Source organism: Akebia trifoliata, chromosome 8, assembly GCF_017979445.1.
Source record: "Akebia trifoliata isolate Shusen 1 chromosome 8, ASM1797944v1, whole genome shotgun sequence".
Lineage (NCBI taxonomy): Eukaryota > Viridiplantae > Streptophyta > Magnoliopsida > Ranunculales > Lardizabalaceae > Akebia > Akebia trifoliata.
In genome coordinates this window covers 11,232,463-11,250,001 of record NC_141382.1, presented here as the reverse complement: position 1 = coordinate 11,250,001, position 17,539 = coordinate 11,232,463, and the positions used below count along the sequence as shown (strand labels likewise).

Sequence of the window (17,539 nt, the reverse complement as noted above, 5' to 3'; positions counted from 1 at the left end):
TAAAAAAATGTTTAAAGGCATGGATCATGGAAGACCCTCTTCTTCAATAAGGAGGTCCTTCTTTGTTTAAGTCGAAATCAAAGTCCCTCGCATTTGAGGGCACAAATAAGATTTTTTTCGACTTTAATTTTTTGAAAAACGACTAAATCTAATGTTACAACCTATGGTGGAGGGAATATGATGCTTAATACATTCCCTATTCCTTAACATGGACCCCTATACCTAGATTTTAGGTAAACTAATGTCTTTTATCCATACGAGAGTCACTACAAACAAAAATAAAATTTTAAAACTATTTTACAGATGCCCATTCACACCCTTTTCAAAAAAAGAATGGTGATAACTTCAAATCCAAGTAATAGAGATTTTCGAACTCGAAAATCTCATATCTACAATATGTTCATGGAACATAACATTAGGACTAGTAAAGATGGTTTTTGATGTGGATATCATACACACAATATCCTTTTTGTCCATGGAATGTCCAACAAATATACATGGTCATGCATGAGGTGCAAATTTATCTTGTGTGTGGGAAATGGTTGAAACATAACAAAAGCAACCAAAAACCCGAATATTCATTTATGAAGGAGTTTTTTTTTGAAAGAGACGCTCGTATGAAATTTTATTTGATAGGAGATGGGTGGGTATCTGATTAATGATGTAGACAACTGTTAGAATACATTCCCCCCAAAAGAGTAGGGGAAGGTTTGCTTGAAAATATAGGGCTCATGCAACTTCAAGTATATGTCGATCCTTGTGTTCCAAAACCCCATTTTGTTGCGGAGTTACCATACAACTGGTTTGATAAATAATTCCATGTTATTGAAAAAAGATTTAAAAAAATAAAATTTTGTTCCATTGTCAGATTGCAAAATTTTTATTTGGCAATTGAATTGAGTTTGAATGAGAGCAAAAAATTGTTGAAGTAGTATTTTTTACTTCAAATTTGGAATACATGAGGAAAACACAAGTGCAGCGTGAAAAAACATCAATGATAGTTAAGAAATATCGTACACCAATGGTGGATTGGGTGGAATAACCACCCTAAATTTCACAATGTATGAGCTCAAATGGTGTACTAGTCGTAATATGACTCAATGGAAATGGTGATCGTGTTTGTTTGGCAAGGGGGAAAATATTGCAACTACAAGAAGAAGAACTAGACATTTCATTATTATTTCGAGACAAAAATTGCATTCGATTTATTAAAAGATGGCCTAAACGCCAATGCCAAACATCAAAGGACACTGAATTTATTTAAGGAGATTGAGATCGAGTATGAGTGACATGGATATAGTAGAGTCCACCATGCAATCTAGTTGTTCCAATTATCGTCTTCAAGTGTAGGTCCTGAAAATACAAGAATGGTAAGAAAAACATACTGAATAATTGTTAGAAAATATGAGTTTTCTAACTGAATTGAGATTAAACCTAAAAGATGAAATGCACAAAAACATTGTATAAGTGGATTGTGAGTATGAGGTGGACGGTACTAATATGGGTTACCGGTGTAGAATTTCCATTTGGGAGTTTGACTAATGAAACAAATGGATTAGGAATGAAAGAGTGATACAAAGAGGGATCAAAGATCCTCTGATTAGTTTTCCCAATGCCCACGATCCAAGAATACTTCGAAAATGAAGCGGAAGCACAAAGAATGATCATACCTATTAAATTCACATGAGGCTATGTATTACCTTCTTGGAGTATTTTGAGAAGTTGTTAGTGTTGTTCTGGAGTGAAAGATTGAGCATTAGATTGCAAGTTTACTGACTTTGACATGTTGGTAATTGGATGTAGGTTTGGACTGATACAAGCGATGACATGTTGGTAGTCATGAAGAACATAACATTTATCCTTTATATGTCCAACCCATCCACAATGTTCACAAACAATGATTTCCTCATAGTTTGGGAGGATTTATAGAATCACGATATGATGGGTGTTTGTTTCGAACGCTAAACGACATTGCAAGAGTAGTAAATTCCGTCAGTTTCGCAAAATGACCAACACCAAATTACTTCCTTTCTTCATGGAGGATCAAATCATAAGCTTTGTTGATGGTAGAAGAGGGTCCATGAGGAGGATTTGTTCTCAAATGGCATAGTAAGATTTGTGAAACCCCATTAAAATAATCAGGAAGATAATTTTATTGTTGATATTGTTGAATGGCTTTAGCTACACTGCAAGAACAATGAGGGATAACGATTAAGGGTGATAATTCATCCCAAAGACATTTGAGTTTGGTGAAATAACCAACGATTGAATGTCGAGAAACCTTTCCCTTACTAACTTAGTAAGATTTTCATCCTTACTAAGGATTGTTTCACTCAAATGGATTACCACATATGTAATCCAACTCTGCAGCCCTCTAAGTTTCTTCAAAAAATTCAGATCCAAAAAAATATATTTAAAAAATAATTTTTTTGAGCTTGATCCAAGGTTTTGAAAATGGCCAACCACCGAAATTCGACATAACTCCCAAACTTAAAAATGAAATTCAATGGTGAAAAATATTTTTTTTTTCAAAGTTCATAGAATTTTGCCTTCTACAATCCTTAAGCACGGGATCGTGTTTTTGGATGCCACAAAGTGAGCCCAAAGACCTTTTGTGAGGGTGAAATCCTTACTAACTTAGTAAGGCTAAGCAAACTTTTGAATGATTGTCTTTTGTGCATAGTGCAATATCGCATTTGAGTTGATAAATATGAGGAGCATTGCTTTGTGCAAATCATTTCTTGAGTTCATTCCAAATATCTTGAGTAGTGGAGGCATAAATCACATTATTAGAGATTTTGTGAGACAATGAGCTAAGTAGCCAAGATTTGACCTTGTCGTCAATCTTCTCTACTAGAATAATCAACAGAAGAAGATATCGGAATAAGATCATTGATGAAACATGTCTTGTTCTTGGCATTGAGAGCAGTTCTCATTGCACGACTCCATGTGGCATAATTTTCGTCCTTTAATGACTGAGAAACGAGAATCAAACCAGGGTTGGCCGAATGATGAAGGAATAGGGGGCTTGATGCATCATCCATAATTTTATCTCAATACCAAAGCTTTGATACCATATAAAAACATAACATTGTTAGAACGAAGAAAATGAGGCAATTAGGAGAATGAATTCTCTTGTGTGTTTTTCTTATTAATAGAAGAGTTTTTAAATAGACTTTGTGTTGGAGATATTCTGTCTTCTTGAAACAAAAATTCTAAATCCAAAAAATAGATTGTAGAAAGTGAAAATTGGAAAGAATTGGTCGATTTTGATGTGACTGGGGCACGAAAGAGCTATTGTGGGCTTTTCACGTGAACCCACATGAGGCTTAAATCAGATATTTGCACCCCTCTGCACACGTATCACATGCATACACATGCACTAAGGTTTTTTGATGGGTTGGCTCCAAAGTCAATAGGCTGCAATCACATAATGCCTTGGGCCATCATGTGGGGGTGAGGCCCACTCTCTTTCTCATTCACATTCAAGCAAATGAGAGAGTAAGATTATTTATTAGGTGAACACCACTTTGTTTTTATCTGACGTGAGACTAAAATTCGGAAGAATTTCTCTACAACTCTCATAACAAAAAAAACAAAGGAATCTTTGACTTTTAACTTACACAAAAATGAAAAAAACTCATTTAGCTTAGGTTTCACCGATTAAAAAAAATTTTACACTTTAAAAATAATACTCAAAAGATCTTGAGTTCAAAACTTACCCCCAACAACTACTTGAATAAAATTATGATAAAACTATGAATTTTACAACACTTTGTACAAGAGCTATTGACATAAAGTAGGATATAAACAATGATATCTTTCCTAATAGGACTAATCTATTAACAAAATGTAGAATATGCACAGGAGAATATGCCAAATCTGGAGGGATCTTTTGATCAGTGAGATCTTAACAAATCTTAAGGGATCTTGAGATCAATGAGATCCTAACACAATATCATAAAACTTCGAAGCAGTTTTGGACAAATAGCATTATTACCTGTGCTTTATGTGCTACATTACCAAATTATCTTCCCTTAATTTCCATTAAATCCAGTTATTTAGATCTCTGACTACAGTTAGTCGAATTCACTTTACTTTTGCAAATTATCTAATCTTTGCATCATTTCATCAGATGTTCTTATCAATAAATTAAGGTTGATAGAAGGTGAAAAAATAGTGTTAAAATCTCATCAGAACATGGAATCTGGATTTGTTGAATCAATGTAAATGCAATATTTATTCGAAAACTCGTAAACACTTGAAGAAAGCTTGAACACAGAAGCTTTCAGTATTTACAACAAAGCCGCATTGTCTCATCTCATACAAAAGGATGAATGAAATATAATTAACAGAGAAAAAGAAAGCCAGAAATGGATTGAAACATACAAATTTCTTCAAACAGTCTCATTAACTCGTGCCTCTATTGATCATCTCAGTGTATTGTAGATAAGAAACCTGTCTTTGCAACTTCATCTGCTCATAAAACTTCGCAATGAACTCTTCCGCCTTACGATCAATCCCTTCATCTTCCAACGCAACAATTTCAGCATTTAACCCTTCATCCCCACAACTATAATCTTCTTCTCTATCATCTCCACTTAAGAAACTTTTTCTACTTTCTTTGATATAACCAACATCTTCATCATCAAAATCAAAATCAACCCGTGGTTTTAGACATGGGAGATTAGGCATGTGGAATCTCATTGAAGCCGGTCGATGCATTTTGAATTGGAATAACGGTGTTTCATCGAAGGAGAATTCCTTCTCTCTATAATGGATCGCATTGTGGTTGTTAGTATTGCAGAGGCTTCGAATGTAGTTGGGTAGGAGCCGAAGTTCCATCATTATTCCTCGTTTAAAGGCGCCTCCTTTCCTTGCCCATAACAAGGCTAATCGTAGAAGATTCCATGATCGACGGGCAAAAATGGATTTCATCTTCGACATTTTTGATTGGGTTGCTGTAAGAGTAGATTCAAAGCTAGTAATAATAGTAGAATTTGAAAGGTGGAAGAAGTAGAATTTGAAGCTCTTTGTGTTGGGTTTGAAAATTTGGTTGTAAAAGAGTTTGTGGTGTTTGTTTGATGGGGAAGTAGAGAAAGTTTAACGGCTATATTTATATTGTGTTTGATACGCGTAGAGAGAGAGAGAGAGAGAGAGACGTGGGCGGTGGACCTCGTGAAAGACACGGTTTCTTACACACGAAGGAAACCAGTTGGGCAGTTTTTATTTCCAAATATGCCCCTGATTTAGAGGAATATTTACGTTAGTACATATATTAAATTATTAAGTTGGTAGCGTGGTTGTATAGGTTCACTCTAGTACTATAGTCAACGACATAAGGAAAAAAGTCTAGTGTCCAACATTGGACACTAATATCCAACGTAGTTGTACCCTAGCAAAAGTCTAATAAATAACTTGGTTTGCTAACATATGAGAATTGGAATTCTACCATTGATGTATCCTACACATAAACTCCTTAAACATTTAAAGATATATTCTATTTATCAGGATCATAATCATCGTCAAAACCTTATCCCAACATCTTGGGGTCATCTGAGTGGATCGTGTTGGTTTGATCTTTTTTTTTTCTTTTTTTAATTTGATTGTTGGTTGGTTCAATAAAATTGATTTCTAGATTAAAAGTACTTATTGATTGATGAATCCTAAGATAATATATTTATCGATGATCGGTGTGCATCTATGATTCTAGATCAACAGATTACTTTATAAAAAGGACTCAATAATCATCTTTTTTGAATCGTTCATAGTATTTCACATCTATGAAAAATAATATAATAGATTAAAGTAATAAGATCAGATTAATCATTTCTTCCCTGAAATCCATTCATTAACAAGTACTATCCCTATGTATCTCTCTGTATACGAGAGAAGTGGTTTTATTGACTCCACTTACAGTCTATCAAGTGGGTACCCTAAATTACACAAATACCCCACCTAAATATAACAGAGAAAAAGGGGTATTTTGATCATATTAAACTTGAGAAGAGTGGGCCCACACATACTAGAATTCTGGATTCAAAGATGATTGGTTGGGTATTTGGTTAAATGTTGTCGCAGTTCACTTTATATTATAAAACAGCACAAGAGGCAGACGACTTTGGAATTTCGTGTTGTAAACTTTTGCTGAATATTTGAGAATTGAGATACCCCATCTGTGTTGAATTGATAACGACACCCCTTGACGTTGTTCTACCCTAGAAGACTAATAAGAAAACGACCTAAGTGCCATTGACTTCAACCTCTATCCCCTTCATTTTTCTCCTTAAAGCTTTTAAACTTCTTATTTTTAACCCATGGATTCAAATATTGGTTGACGTCTCGTCTCATTCATAGATGAGACTGAGTTGTCTCGAACAAAATGAACCATTTAACTTGGTTTAAGATTGTTTATTAATATATTATTTTATACATAGATCTTTTTGTTAAATAAGGTAGCTTAGAATATCTTTGGTCACAATACCATATTTTTATTTAAATAATAATACTTAATTATATAAAAAACATTATTTTGATTAAAAAATACAAAATCCTGTTGATCCAGTAGTCAAGTTTATTAACTTAGTCGAGATTTTCAAAATATCATCCAAGTCATCTAGCTTGTCAAATGAAATATGTAAGACAAATCATATCGACTAACCATCTCGTTATGCGTCTATACAGAGATGACACGGGTGAGTAATCTCAGTCTTGGATGAGATTTGAATCCATTATTCAACCACATCTTCAATCTCTCGTAGAAATTCAAGCTTTTTTTCTACTAAAAAATCTATCCTTTTTTACATTTAGAAAATCCTATCTTGTTCTTTGTATGTGTTTAAATGTTGAAGGAGATAGAATCTTAAAGTTGAAGGTGATAGAAAAAATGTTATCCTAAAGGTTGAAGAAGAATTATTAGAAAGTGAAAAATGAAAAGTTTTTTGTTTTTTACTAGAGGTATACTACAAGGATTTTTAGGTCATTTTTGTTTAGATTTTCAGAGTAGACAAGTTCAAGGGGTATGCCAGAAATTTAAAAAAACAGAGGTATCTCAAATATAATTATCCATAAACATTTGACCTTTAGGTATCTTATACTTCCAGACAGAGAGAGAGAGAGAGAGAGAGAGAGAGAGAGAGAAGCCGTCTATTAGTGGTCTGAAAGGGAGATGTTTCTTGCCCAATTTTTCTTTAAAAACGTGTACGGAGCCGTTAAAGTTAACTTTTAATAATAATTTATTGTTAGGTTAGCTACACTTATAGGATTTTGTTAACCTGTGCCGTAAGGCACACGTTAAAGTACAATAAATACACTTTGAAAATTGGATATTGTATCGAAAATGCCCTTGAAAAAATTATTTTTTTATATCAAAATATACACATATGTTCACTTGCTCGATCTCTCCACCGTACAAGAATTCTAATAAACAAATCTTAATAATTGATGACGTGGTAAAAATTGAACGAGAAAAATAAGGTGAAGCCGCTTTGCACGCCGAGCCATGGCTGCAACCACTCTCTCTCGCTCTCTCCCACCTGACATAATGTACAAGATTATCTCGAAGGGTCTCGTTCAGCCCCAAACATTTTGCCCAACTATTTTTGTTTTACATGGGTTAAAATTTTTGGAATAGGCTGATTTTTGGTGAGAATGATTTCTACGATGAGGAGATCATCCTCACCAAAAATCAATCCATTCTAAAATTTCTAACCCCATGTTTATAAGTTGAAAATTCGTAGATCGTCCATTTTTTGTAAATCATTTTTTATGGGGTTAGAAGTTTTGGAATGGATTGATTTTTGATGATAATGATCTTCTCACCGTAAAGATCATCCTCATAAAAAATCAGCCAATTCCAAAACTTCTAACCCATATAGAACAAAAATGATTGGGCAAATGTTTGGTGCCGAACATTTCCCTATCTATAATCTTAACTCTTGTTGCGGGGTAAATCTACAACTGGAAAGAACATATTGAGTTTAAGATTTATTAGATTATCCCAAATAAAGAGATTTTTATGATCATAACGAGATCTTATGCTTTTCAATCGGATGATCTACTTCTCCTCGAATCTTTTCTTGTTCCTTATTTCATAGAGCCGATGATGCCTAAGTCAATTCTAGAGAAATTTCGACAAAATTTTAATGAAAGAAAATTGTGTACTTTTAATGTGGGGATCCTCCTTTATTTAGCATACCATAATTAAGAACTTATTTAATACAAATACTGCTCTACCAATCAGATTCATCATACCATAGTTTTTTATAATAAATGAGTGAACACATAGGATAAATGATGAATCAAGGTTGATATTACAACATGTTTTACCAAAAATTGAAAATAAAACCTTTAAAAAAATGGAAAATAAACCCTAGATTCAATCTTTAAACATAGAAATTCTTTAGATAATCGAGAAAACAAACCCTTACCTTCTTTCGTTGAACTATACGAATTACCCGACTTGGGTTTTGATCAAGAGAACAGAGGAAGGAGAGATAAAAATAAGGATTTTAGAGTTCAGTGATGGAAATCATAGTTTTGATGAAGGTATTTTAAAAAGAAGAAAATAAATTATATTTCAAAAGATACATTCAACAACTCCCCATCATTGATTCAAATGTTCTGAATTCTGGAGTTTGAATCGAAACAAGCAAGATTCAATCTTCTGAAGTCAGAATTTTATTGGTAGACCACCTCCATTCAGACTTCAAAACTGTTATCATCCTATATTCTAATATACCTAATTGATACTAATTGATGCAAATCTAATATCTTCAAGATACGTGATGAGATACACCATAGCATTTATATAGTGTATATCATGCACAATATTATAATGCATACACCTTATATCTATTATTTGATACTCACCATAAGAGTGTAAGCTCAATCCGAAATCGACTACCATTACGAATTATCAAACAAGCGAGAGTGAGAGAAAGGTAGAAATAAAGATTTATAGATTTTTAGGGTTTGGGTGAGATGGTTTTTGTTGGAGACGTGAACAAGAGACATCTATATCAAATGAGACTCTATTCAATTGGTTTGGCGACGATGGTTTGTTGCAGTGTTTCAAAAATCAGACCGAACCTATGATTTAACTAAGTCTGTCTGGATTTATTGGGAACGTGAGGCAATAAAAATCATTGATTTTTATAATAAGGGTTGTGATTTTCTAATTAGAAAGTCTTCACTTGGGCAATACTCAGTTGATGTGGCACGCACACGGAACCATAAAACCTTTTTTTCTCGGGATACATAACTGCACATCTCCATAAAAGATGTGCAATTATGTATCCCAAGGAAAAAGATCTATGGTTCCATGTCTGTGCCACATCAACCGAGTATTGACTAACTAAAGACTTTCTAGTTATAAAATCATTGTTCTTATAAAAATCTGATTTAACTAGTAAATCCAACGGTTGAAAGCAAACTCTAGAAACAAATCAAACAAACTGGGATGATGTGTAATTTGTTAGAGTGCTGCGCCGCGCCTGATGCACGCTGACGTGGAAGCACATAATTTATTTATTTTTTTTAAAGTTTCTTTCTCCTACCAATAGTGAAAAAAAGAAACTTTTAGATCTAATCACCTTGTGACGTTCAAAATCATGATCCGATGAAATTGGGTTGTAGAGAATAAAATTATATGAATTAAAAAAAAAACAAAAAAAAAGCTATTTTTCACCGTTAAATTTAGGTGCTCGGTAGCCGTCCGTTTTAAACACCTCGAAAAATAATTGTTAAATTTTTTTTTTTTTTGAATATGAATATTTTCATGAAATCTAGATGGTTGTGTTGTTGGATTGTCAATGTGATAATCAATGTGGGCCCAACAATCCTTTTTAAGATTTTAAATCTAAAAAAATAAATATGTAGGTAGAGAGCGGGCAATAAAGAGAAACTTTATCTTTTTTTTTTTAATAAGTTATGTGCTTCCATGTCATCACTCAATTTGTTATCATTCCTTTTTTATAGAAAGCTTTTACTCATCAAAGTATTAAACATGTAGAAATGGAAACTATAAATTACTAGTTTATTAAGGGTTTTACACACACACACACACACACACACACACACACACAAAACTCAAAAAAAAAAGAAAAAAAAAAAGAAGAAGATTTATTTTAGCATTAATCTAAAATCATATACATATATATTTTTTAGACTTTTAACTGAAGTAAAATTATGAATATTCTTATAGATTTAATTATTAAAATATGAAAAAAATTGAAATCAAGAATATATATATATATATATAGGATCTGTAGGCAATTAAAGCTACTTGTATCTGCACAAATCAGCTCGTTTGTTGGATTAACATAGATCCAACAGTCGAGATCGTGTAAATCCACAACCAAAGCATTTTATTTTAAAAGTTTTCAAATGTACAATGACCTCCCCATGTTTTCACAACCACGTTGGAAATCAACTCGTCTTCAATCTTTTCTTTGCTACTCACGCTTGAGACTTATCTCGACAATCATGGTTCAGGCAACCTTAGCTAAGGTGATTTGGGAGCAGTAAGCTTCTCACCCTCCTCTCTTAGGCGACGATGGCTTCTCACCTTTCCTCTCTCTCTTTTCTATGCAAACACTAAAGACCATTTGAAACCCTAACTTGCATATCCATTGTTCTTGACGACAGACTGAAACTCAGGCCACGGAAAGGCATTGAGGCAACGATATCTTGGCTTGCTCTCTCTCTCTCTCTTGACCAATACATTCGATCTCTTACTTTTGAGGTAAGCAATCACAAACCTGAAGTTCTTAAAAAAAAATAAAATTAATGTTCTGAGTTTGAAGAGAAATAGTTAGGATGTCAAATTCCAACAAGGGTTTTGTTTAATAAAGAAGAATAATCCAGTAGAGATTATAGATCTTTTAGGATGTTTTTTGTTTTTTTCATTAATTTCGAAATATTCACTTTTGGTCAGTCCATGGCATGGTATCCAGGTTTATTGTAGAAATAACAATTTCTCTTGATCTTCTAGATATTGACTTTTTGACCATGCTAGTTCTTCTTTACATTCTTTTTCTAGAATATGGGTTTGAACTTTTTAGTGAACTTGAAAGGTTCTTTTTTTAATATATTTGCTTTAGAAATCATAGAATTTGTCTCATTCTTTCGGTTATCCTCTTCAATTTTAAGTCTTATCACTAGATTCTTAAGTCCCATTTCCTTTCTTTTATGTTTCAGATTATTTTTGAACTTGGAATCTTTCAATTATACTCATGCCTTTGGCATGAACCTCATGAATACGAATTTTGAGTTCGTCGAATTGTGATACTATGGACTTAGAATCTATTATCTTAAAATCTAGAAAATGCTTAACAACAAATTTCTTTGTGTTGGCATCTTCTAGAATATTTTTTTTTCAAGATTTCCCATAAAGTCTTAGCAGATTCAACAGAGGAATAAACCTTATAAAGAGTACTATTTAATCCATTTAAGATATAATTCTGACACTTGAAATTGGAATGTTCTCATTTCTGATATTCATCTCTTTTGGTTTGGTCTTCCTCATCATCATCCAAAGAAACTAGTGCGTGAGTGATGATATGAGCTAAACGTAATGTTGTTAAATAGAACAACATTTTTATTGTCAAAATTTGAAATTCTTGTCATCGAATTTTTTGGATTTTTCACTATACACGAAATTAAATATTTTCTCCATAGAAATCAGTAATTAAGAATTTCATTTTAGATTGTTAGTTTAATTATATACTGATTTCTTATGGAGAGAGAGAGTGAGAAGAAGAAGAAGAAGAAGAAGAAGAAGTTTGAAATAATTCTTGATTTTTGATGAGTTTTTTGTTTGAGAGAAAAAAATAAGTTACAATGGGTCATCATCAGGGGTTAGCTGAGATGGTAAGGATGGCTCGGTTTGCTCCCCAAGTCACACATTCGAATCTCTATATGCCCCTTTATATAAAAGTGGTTATATTTAACTGTTGAACACGTGCTAGGGTGGTTGGTACTTGCAGTCCGTTAAAAAAAAAAAAAAAACTAATGAAGAAGATAGGGAAATTTTCCAATGCATACTAAGTTAGTAATGATTTCACCCTTATTAAGGGTCGTTGGGCGCAACTTGCGGCATCCAAAACCATGATCCAATGCTTTAGGGTTGTAGAGGACAAAATTCTATGATTTTTTAACTTGATCCAAGGTTTTAAAATGGACGGCTATTGAATTCTCACCGAACTCCCAAATTTAACACTCAAATATCTTTTAAATTTTGTTTTTTAAAAGTTTAAAGAATTTTGTCCTCTACATCCCTAAGGCATCGGATCATGTTTTGGGATGCCACAAGGTGAGCTTAACGGCCTTTACTAAGTTTTCAAATCTTACTAAATTAGTTAGGCTTACCTCATCCTTTTCATACTCAAATCTGAAAGAATCCTAATATAGGACAATCCAACAAATTGAAAACACGGGACAATTGAACGTGATAAATCATTTTTAGTAATTTTTTAAAAATTAATATTTTTTTAATAATTAATTAAAAAATTTACCCTTTTCTGATAATTTTCCCTTTTATTTAATTTGATGTCACTGTATAATCATCAACAAGGCTGAATTTAGGGGGAGAAAGGAATGCTTATGGGAAGAAACCGGCTTTCCTTCAGAGTTCAGGGAAAAAAATAAATAGAGACTTGCACCAATGAGTTTTTTGTTTGAGAGAAAAAATAAATTACAATGAGTCATCAGTAGGGGTTAGCTAAAATGGTAAGGATGATTGGATTTACTCCCTAGGTCACACATTTAAATCTCTATATGCTCTTCTACATAAAAGTGACTATATTTAATTGTTGAACATGTGGTAGGGTGGTTACGATCCGCCAAAGCAAAAAAAATAAAAAACAAAAAACAAAAAAACAAAAGAGTTACAACGGATCAAATGATGTGACCAAGTCATGGCTTGTTCAAGACTTGATCTCTCCACTAATTATTCTAGATTTCAATTATTATTTTTAAATCCATAGTTCTTTAATTACCATTAGCTTGAGGCAGGATATTAAAGTATTGTAGGAACTATTGTAACAAGGTGTAATGTACTACGTTATATCAAATTCATAAAAATTAGGATGGATTTTTACAATATTGAATTTTATTAGGTTTAGCTGGGTTTCCTTTTCTAGCCTTTTTTTATATGAACCAAGCTTTAGTAACATTAAAATTGACATTGATTCTCACACTGCTGATATGGAGGTGCACACATAGCCATAAATGCTTTTCACTCATATCTCGATGAAAAGCATATATGATTCTGTACATACATCCATCTCAGCAATGCATGTGAGAATCGATGTCAATTTTAATGTTACTTCAACATTTTCCTTTTTATATAAACTTCTCTGGCCATAATCCAGGGTTGTGATTAGATGGAAAACACTTATTTCCTAAAGATGTGTGATGGTTCTTAGACTTCTCTTGTACTTATTTCTTATAATACCTTAGGAATTGGATTTTTGGGTAATTACAGCATACAGATGTACAAATATACCAAACAATCATAAAAGGAAAGATAGTGATTTAGTTTCTAAAATAAGTTTAGGGTATCTTTATGTAAATAAAAAATAATAATAATCTAAAGAGAGAGTGGTCCTTATAAATATAGGATTGCAGATCCAAATTCTTAATCAAAGATTTCAATCAATGGGTTTGATGGGTCTCACTAAGTTATGGATTTTGGTAGCATTTTTATTGGGTCTAACCCTTGTCTATGAAGTGGAAGGAGGGAGGATTTCTATATCAAAAGAAGAAGATTTGGAGTTGGAGAGACAACTCAAGATTCTTAATAAGCCCCCAATCAAGACCGTTAAGGTATTTTGTAATACTTAGATGCTTCTTCTATTTTCAAATCTCTATAGATGTTTATTTTATTAATAAAAATATTTGGGTTTGAGATCATTGGTTAAAAGTTCAGTTTGTCTGCAAAAATATGATTTAAAATGTATAAGAATATAAGAAGAGGAAAATTTTGGGTGTTAATTTTTAAAGATTTAAATATTTTTATTAAGAAATTACTTTTACAAAAATATTGTAGGACCAAATGTGTAAATTTATATTTATTATATCTATAAAATGTAGCAATATTATAAGTTTTATTAATTAACAAAATTCAAATTTTGTGAAATATTATTTTTATGAGGATGATGTTGGTTTCGGAACATAAGTATTCGTGTAGAAATAATGATTTATATTGCTTTCTTAGGGAGAGGCCGGCGATGTTTTTGATTGTATTGACATACATAAGCAACCTGCGTTTGATCATCCATTGCTCAAGAATCACAAAATACAGGTATCTTGCTTTCTTTTTATTTTGTTATTATTGAATTTCGAGAAATATGACTCAATAAATAATCCTCTAAGTCCAATTAACACTTAGTTGGGATTTTATGATCATCCCAATGACACTTGAATAGGAATCAATCGTTTAATTTTTTTTTGTTTACGTGGTCAAGATCGTGTGTTAGTTCTTGAGCCATATTTCTTAATTCAACCTAATCCAACCTTTATAAATATTAGTGGATGGTATATATGTGCTTTTGCATATGAGTTACAAAATCCAAAATTTCTATGAAGGGTAGGGTTTTCGTCGACTCATGAGAGAATATTTGATCATGACCATGTTTACACGAAATCCAATGGTTGAGATTTATATGTATCATGATAACATATATGAAATTATTAGCACTACTACCATCATCATCATTATTATTATTTAAATTTTGAATACAGATGAGTCCTTCATCCTTTCCAAAAGGGTTCATTAAGGAAACTTCACGAGCAGATGAATATTCAAGGGATGGGAAGAAAGGTACAAATTGCCCAAAAGGAACGGTACCTATTCGAAGGACAAGAAAAGAAGATTTAATAAGAGCCAAATCTTTTGATGCTCATCCTTTCGCAAATGAAATACGTCACCATGTACGTAGTAGGATGGATTGTATTGTTTAGATTTCTTGATTTTAATTGTAAAAGCTAACAATTTATTTGTTGTTCAGCGAGCGAATATTAGAACATCAGAAGTAAAAGATGTCACATATTTTGGAGTTCAAGGTTACATGAATGTATATAATCCAAAAGTAGAAGCTAATCAAAGGAGTCTGACCTTGATGTGGGCTGAAAATGGTCCAATTGATCAAATCAATAGCATACAAGCAGGATGGACAGTAAGTCATCTCAAGAAAATTTATTATCAAGTGATTTCTTTTTCTTTTTATAACCGGGTATCCCCAAGGACTAGTCCTGGGGCACGTGCAACACCTGCACATCACACGCACCATATAAATGAGGGTGGCCCTTGAGGAATTAATGCTTGTATTGGGTATCGAACTCACAACTTAAGGGCATTAACCACTTATCAGTCCAAAATTGCCATTCATGAGCCAACCCCTCAGGGTTTTAAACTGATATTTTTATTTCCTTTATCTGTGTTAACAATTAGGGGTGTCAATGGGTACCCATTTAACCGAAACCGAACTGGAACCTGAATTTTTTTGCTCCAATTATTGATTTATGATTATATAATGCCAATCAATTTAGATTCATAACTTGTTGGATTTAACAGGTGGCCCCAGAATTTTTTGGTGACGATCGCACTCGATTATTTGTATATTGGAGAGTAAGTATTACAAATTTTAACTTTTAGAGATTTTAATAATCAAAATACACTACATATCACAATTTTTTTTTTTTGCACATTCACAGGTTGATGGTAATAATCAAACAGTTGGTTGCTTCAATCTTTTTTGCCCAGGATTCGTACAAGTTGATCAGAACAATCCTATTGGTGAAGTTATAACGCCAACATCTTCATATGACGGACCTCAATACGCAATGCCATTTTCCATTTTCCAGGTAAAATTTATGTTTTAAAAATTTAATATCAAGTCTATTTGATTCAAATACTTAGTTCAATTTTGGGTCGACTCAAATACTAATATCTTTTTTTTTTTTTTTTTTTTGGTCATGGAAGGATAAAGTTACTGGGAATTGGTGGCTATCGTTAATGGATAAAAGTATAAAATATGGCTACTGGCCCAAATCATTATTTACTCATTTAGGTGAAGGTGCTTCTGTGGTTGCTTGGGGAGGATTAACAGCAGGACCTGCAGATAGACCAAGTCCACCAATGGGTAGTGGAATTTTCCCCGATCGTTTCTATAATCATGCATGTTACTTCTCAAACATCCAAGTTATTAACGGATCTGATTATGTCTTCGTAGATCCTTATGTGAATTCCATGGACATTAAGTTAGATGCCCCTAAATGCTATAATGTAACGTACCCTGTGTATAAGGAAAAAGAGAATGGGCTAGTATTTAAATTTGGTGGACCAGGAGGACTTTGTTGATCAAGATTGAAGAAAATAAAAATATATTTATCGAGGAATGGTAGCTATTAATAAAGATTCTTATTTTCATTTCTTAATATTTTTTTTTTAATTACTAGTAAAGTAAATGGATTAGATCATTTTTTCTTCACTTGCAAGATTCTCTATGTTAATTGGAATCAAATCATGATTTTTTTTCATAAAAAGTAACAAAGAATTGGCAAGAACAGATTGAATATACCATCGAAATCGTAGTGGTAAGAGGGATTGAAATGAGATGAATGGTAAGCCTTTTTTAACTTAATTTATTTTTAGGAAATTTTGCAAAAAAAACTAAATGTAGAGAGTAAGAGTCTCTCCAAAATTCTCACCCCACTATCAAAAGGGAAGTACTTTCCTCATCATTTCAAGATAAAAGAAAATGAAGGCTACTTGTAATTTTAACAAAAAAGAATAAAGACCGATGATTCCATAAATAGGTTAGGAATTATGTCAATAATAAGTCAACAATGAAGAGAATTAAATACATCAAGTGTATAAAAACCAATTCCAGATGTGTGCATGCATGCAACATGCAACAGTAATCTGTTTTGATTATTCTAGGTTTTGATAAGAGTGTTTTACAATTTTCTAAGCTATATATAAATCAAACAAATATTTAAAATCTATTACTCTACAGCCGGCCCAATCACACCACACCAAGTTCAACGGACGGTTGAACTGCTGCAGCTGTATCTTCATTGGTGGCTGGGTGAATCTGTTGTTCTTTATTGTGCATTATCTTTCTTCTCACAAAAAAGAAAACAAGCACCAAAACAACGATCAATAGTACAACAGCTACTGCAATGGCAATGACCAGCTTCCTCGAATTTCTCTCCTCATCAGGATGAATTGGTGGTCTTAGCGAGAGGCCTGGTACAGAAGACATTGCCTGTTGTAGAAAGACAGTAAGATTTTGGGTCTCAGTAAAAAGGGTTGTTTCGAAAAGGGGCTTTTTTTTTTAAGACAAAATTGCCCCTGCACCTTAAAACTTGAGATTTAAAATTTGTTACATAGAAATTGCATTTATACTATACATATATAAAATGAGTATGGATTGAAGAGTGCCTTTGCACAGGAAGGTCAATATTATATTTAATACCATCAAGCATCCATTATCTAAGGAAAGGAACACTGAACAAATGAAAGCTTTAGTAG

The 17,539-nt window shown here is 32.7% G+C and overlaps 2 protein-coding genes across 2 annotated transcripts; one reads left to right on the top strand and one right to left on the bottom strand.

The window, feature by feature from the left end:
• Positions 1–4,410: 4,410 nt before the first annotated feature.
• LOC147396097 (uncharacterized) lies at positions 4,411–4,947 on the bottom strand. The gene has a single exon (XM_086449791.1). The coding sequence runs from the start codon at positions 4,945–4,947 to the stop codon at positions 4,411–4,413; it is 537 nt and encodes a 178-aa protein (XP_086305917.1).
• An 8,676-nt stretch (positions 4,948–13,623) lies between these two features.
• On the top strand, positions 13,624–16,422 carry LOC147396096 (protein neprosin-like). Its single transcript, XM_086451207.1, has 7 exons — positions 13,624–13,827; positions 14,219–14,305; positions 14,746–14,934; positions 15,012–15,179; positions 15,578–15,631; positions 15,718–15,867; positions 15,986–16,422. Exons 1-7 carry the CDS (start codon positions 13,660–13,662, stop codon positions 16,361–16,363), a joined length of 1,194 nt encoding a protein of 397 aa, XP_086307333.1. The 5' UTR covers positions 13,624–13,659; the 3' UTR covers positions 16,364–16,422.
• The last annotated feature ends 1,117 nt before the right edge of the window (positions 16,423–17,539 follow it).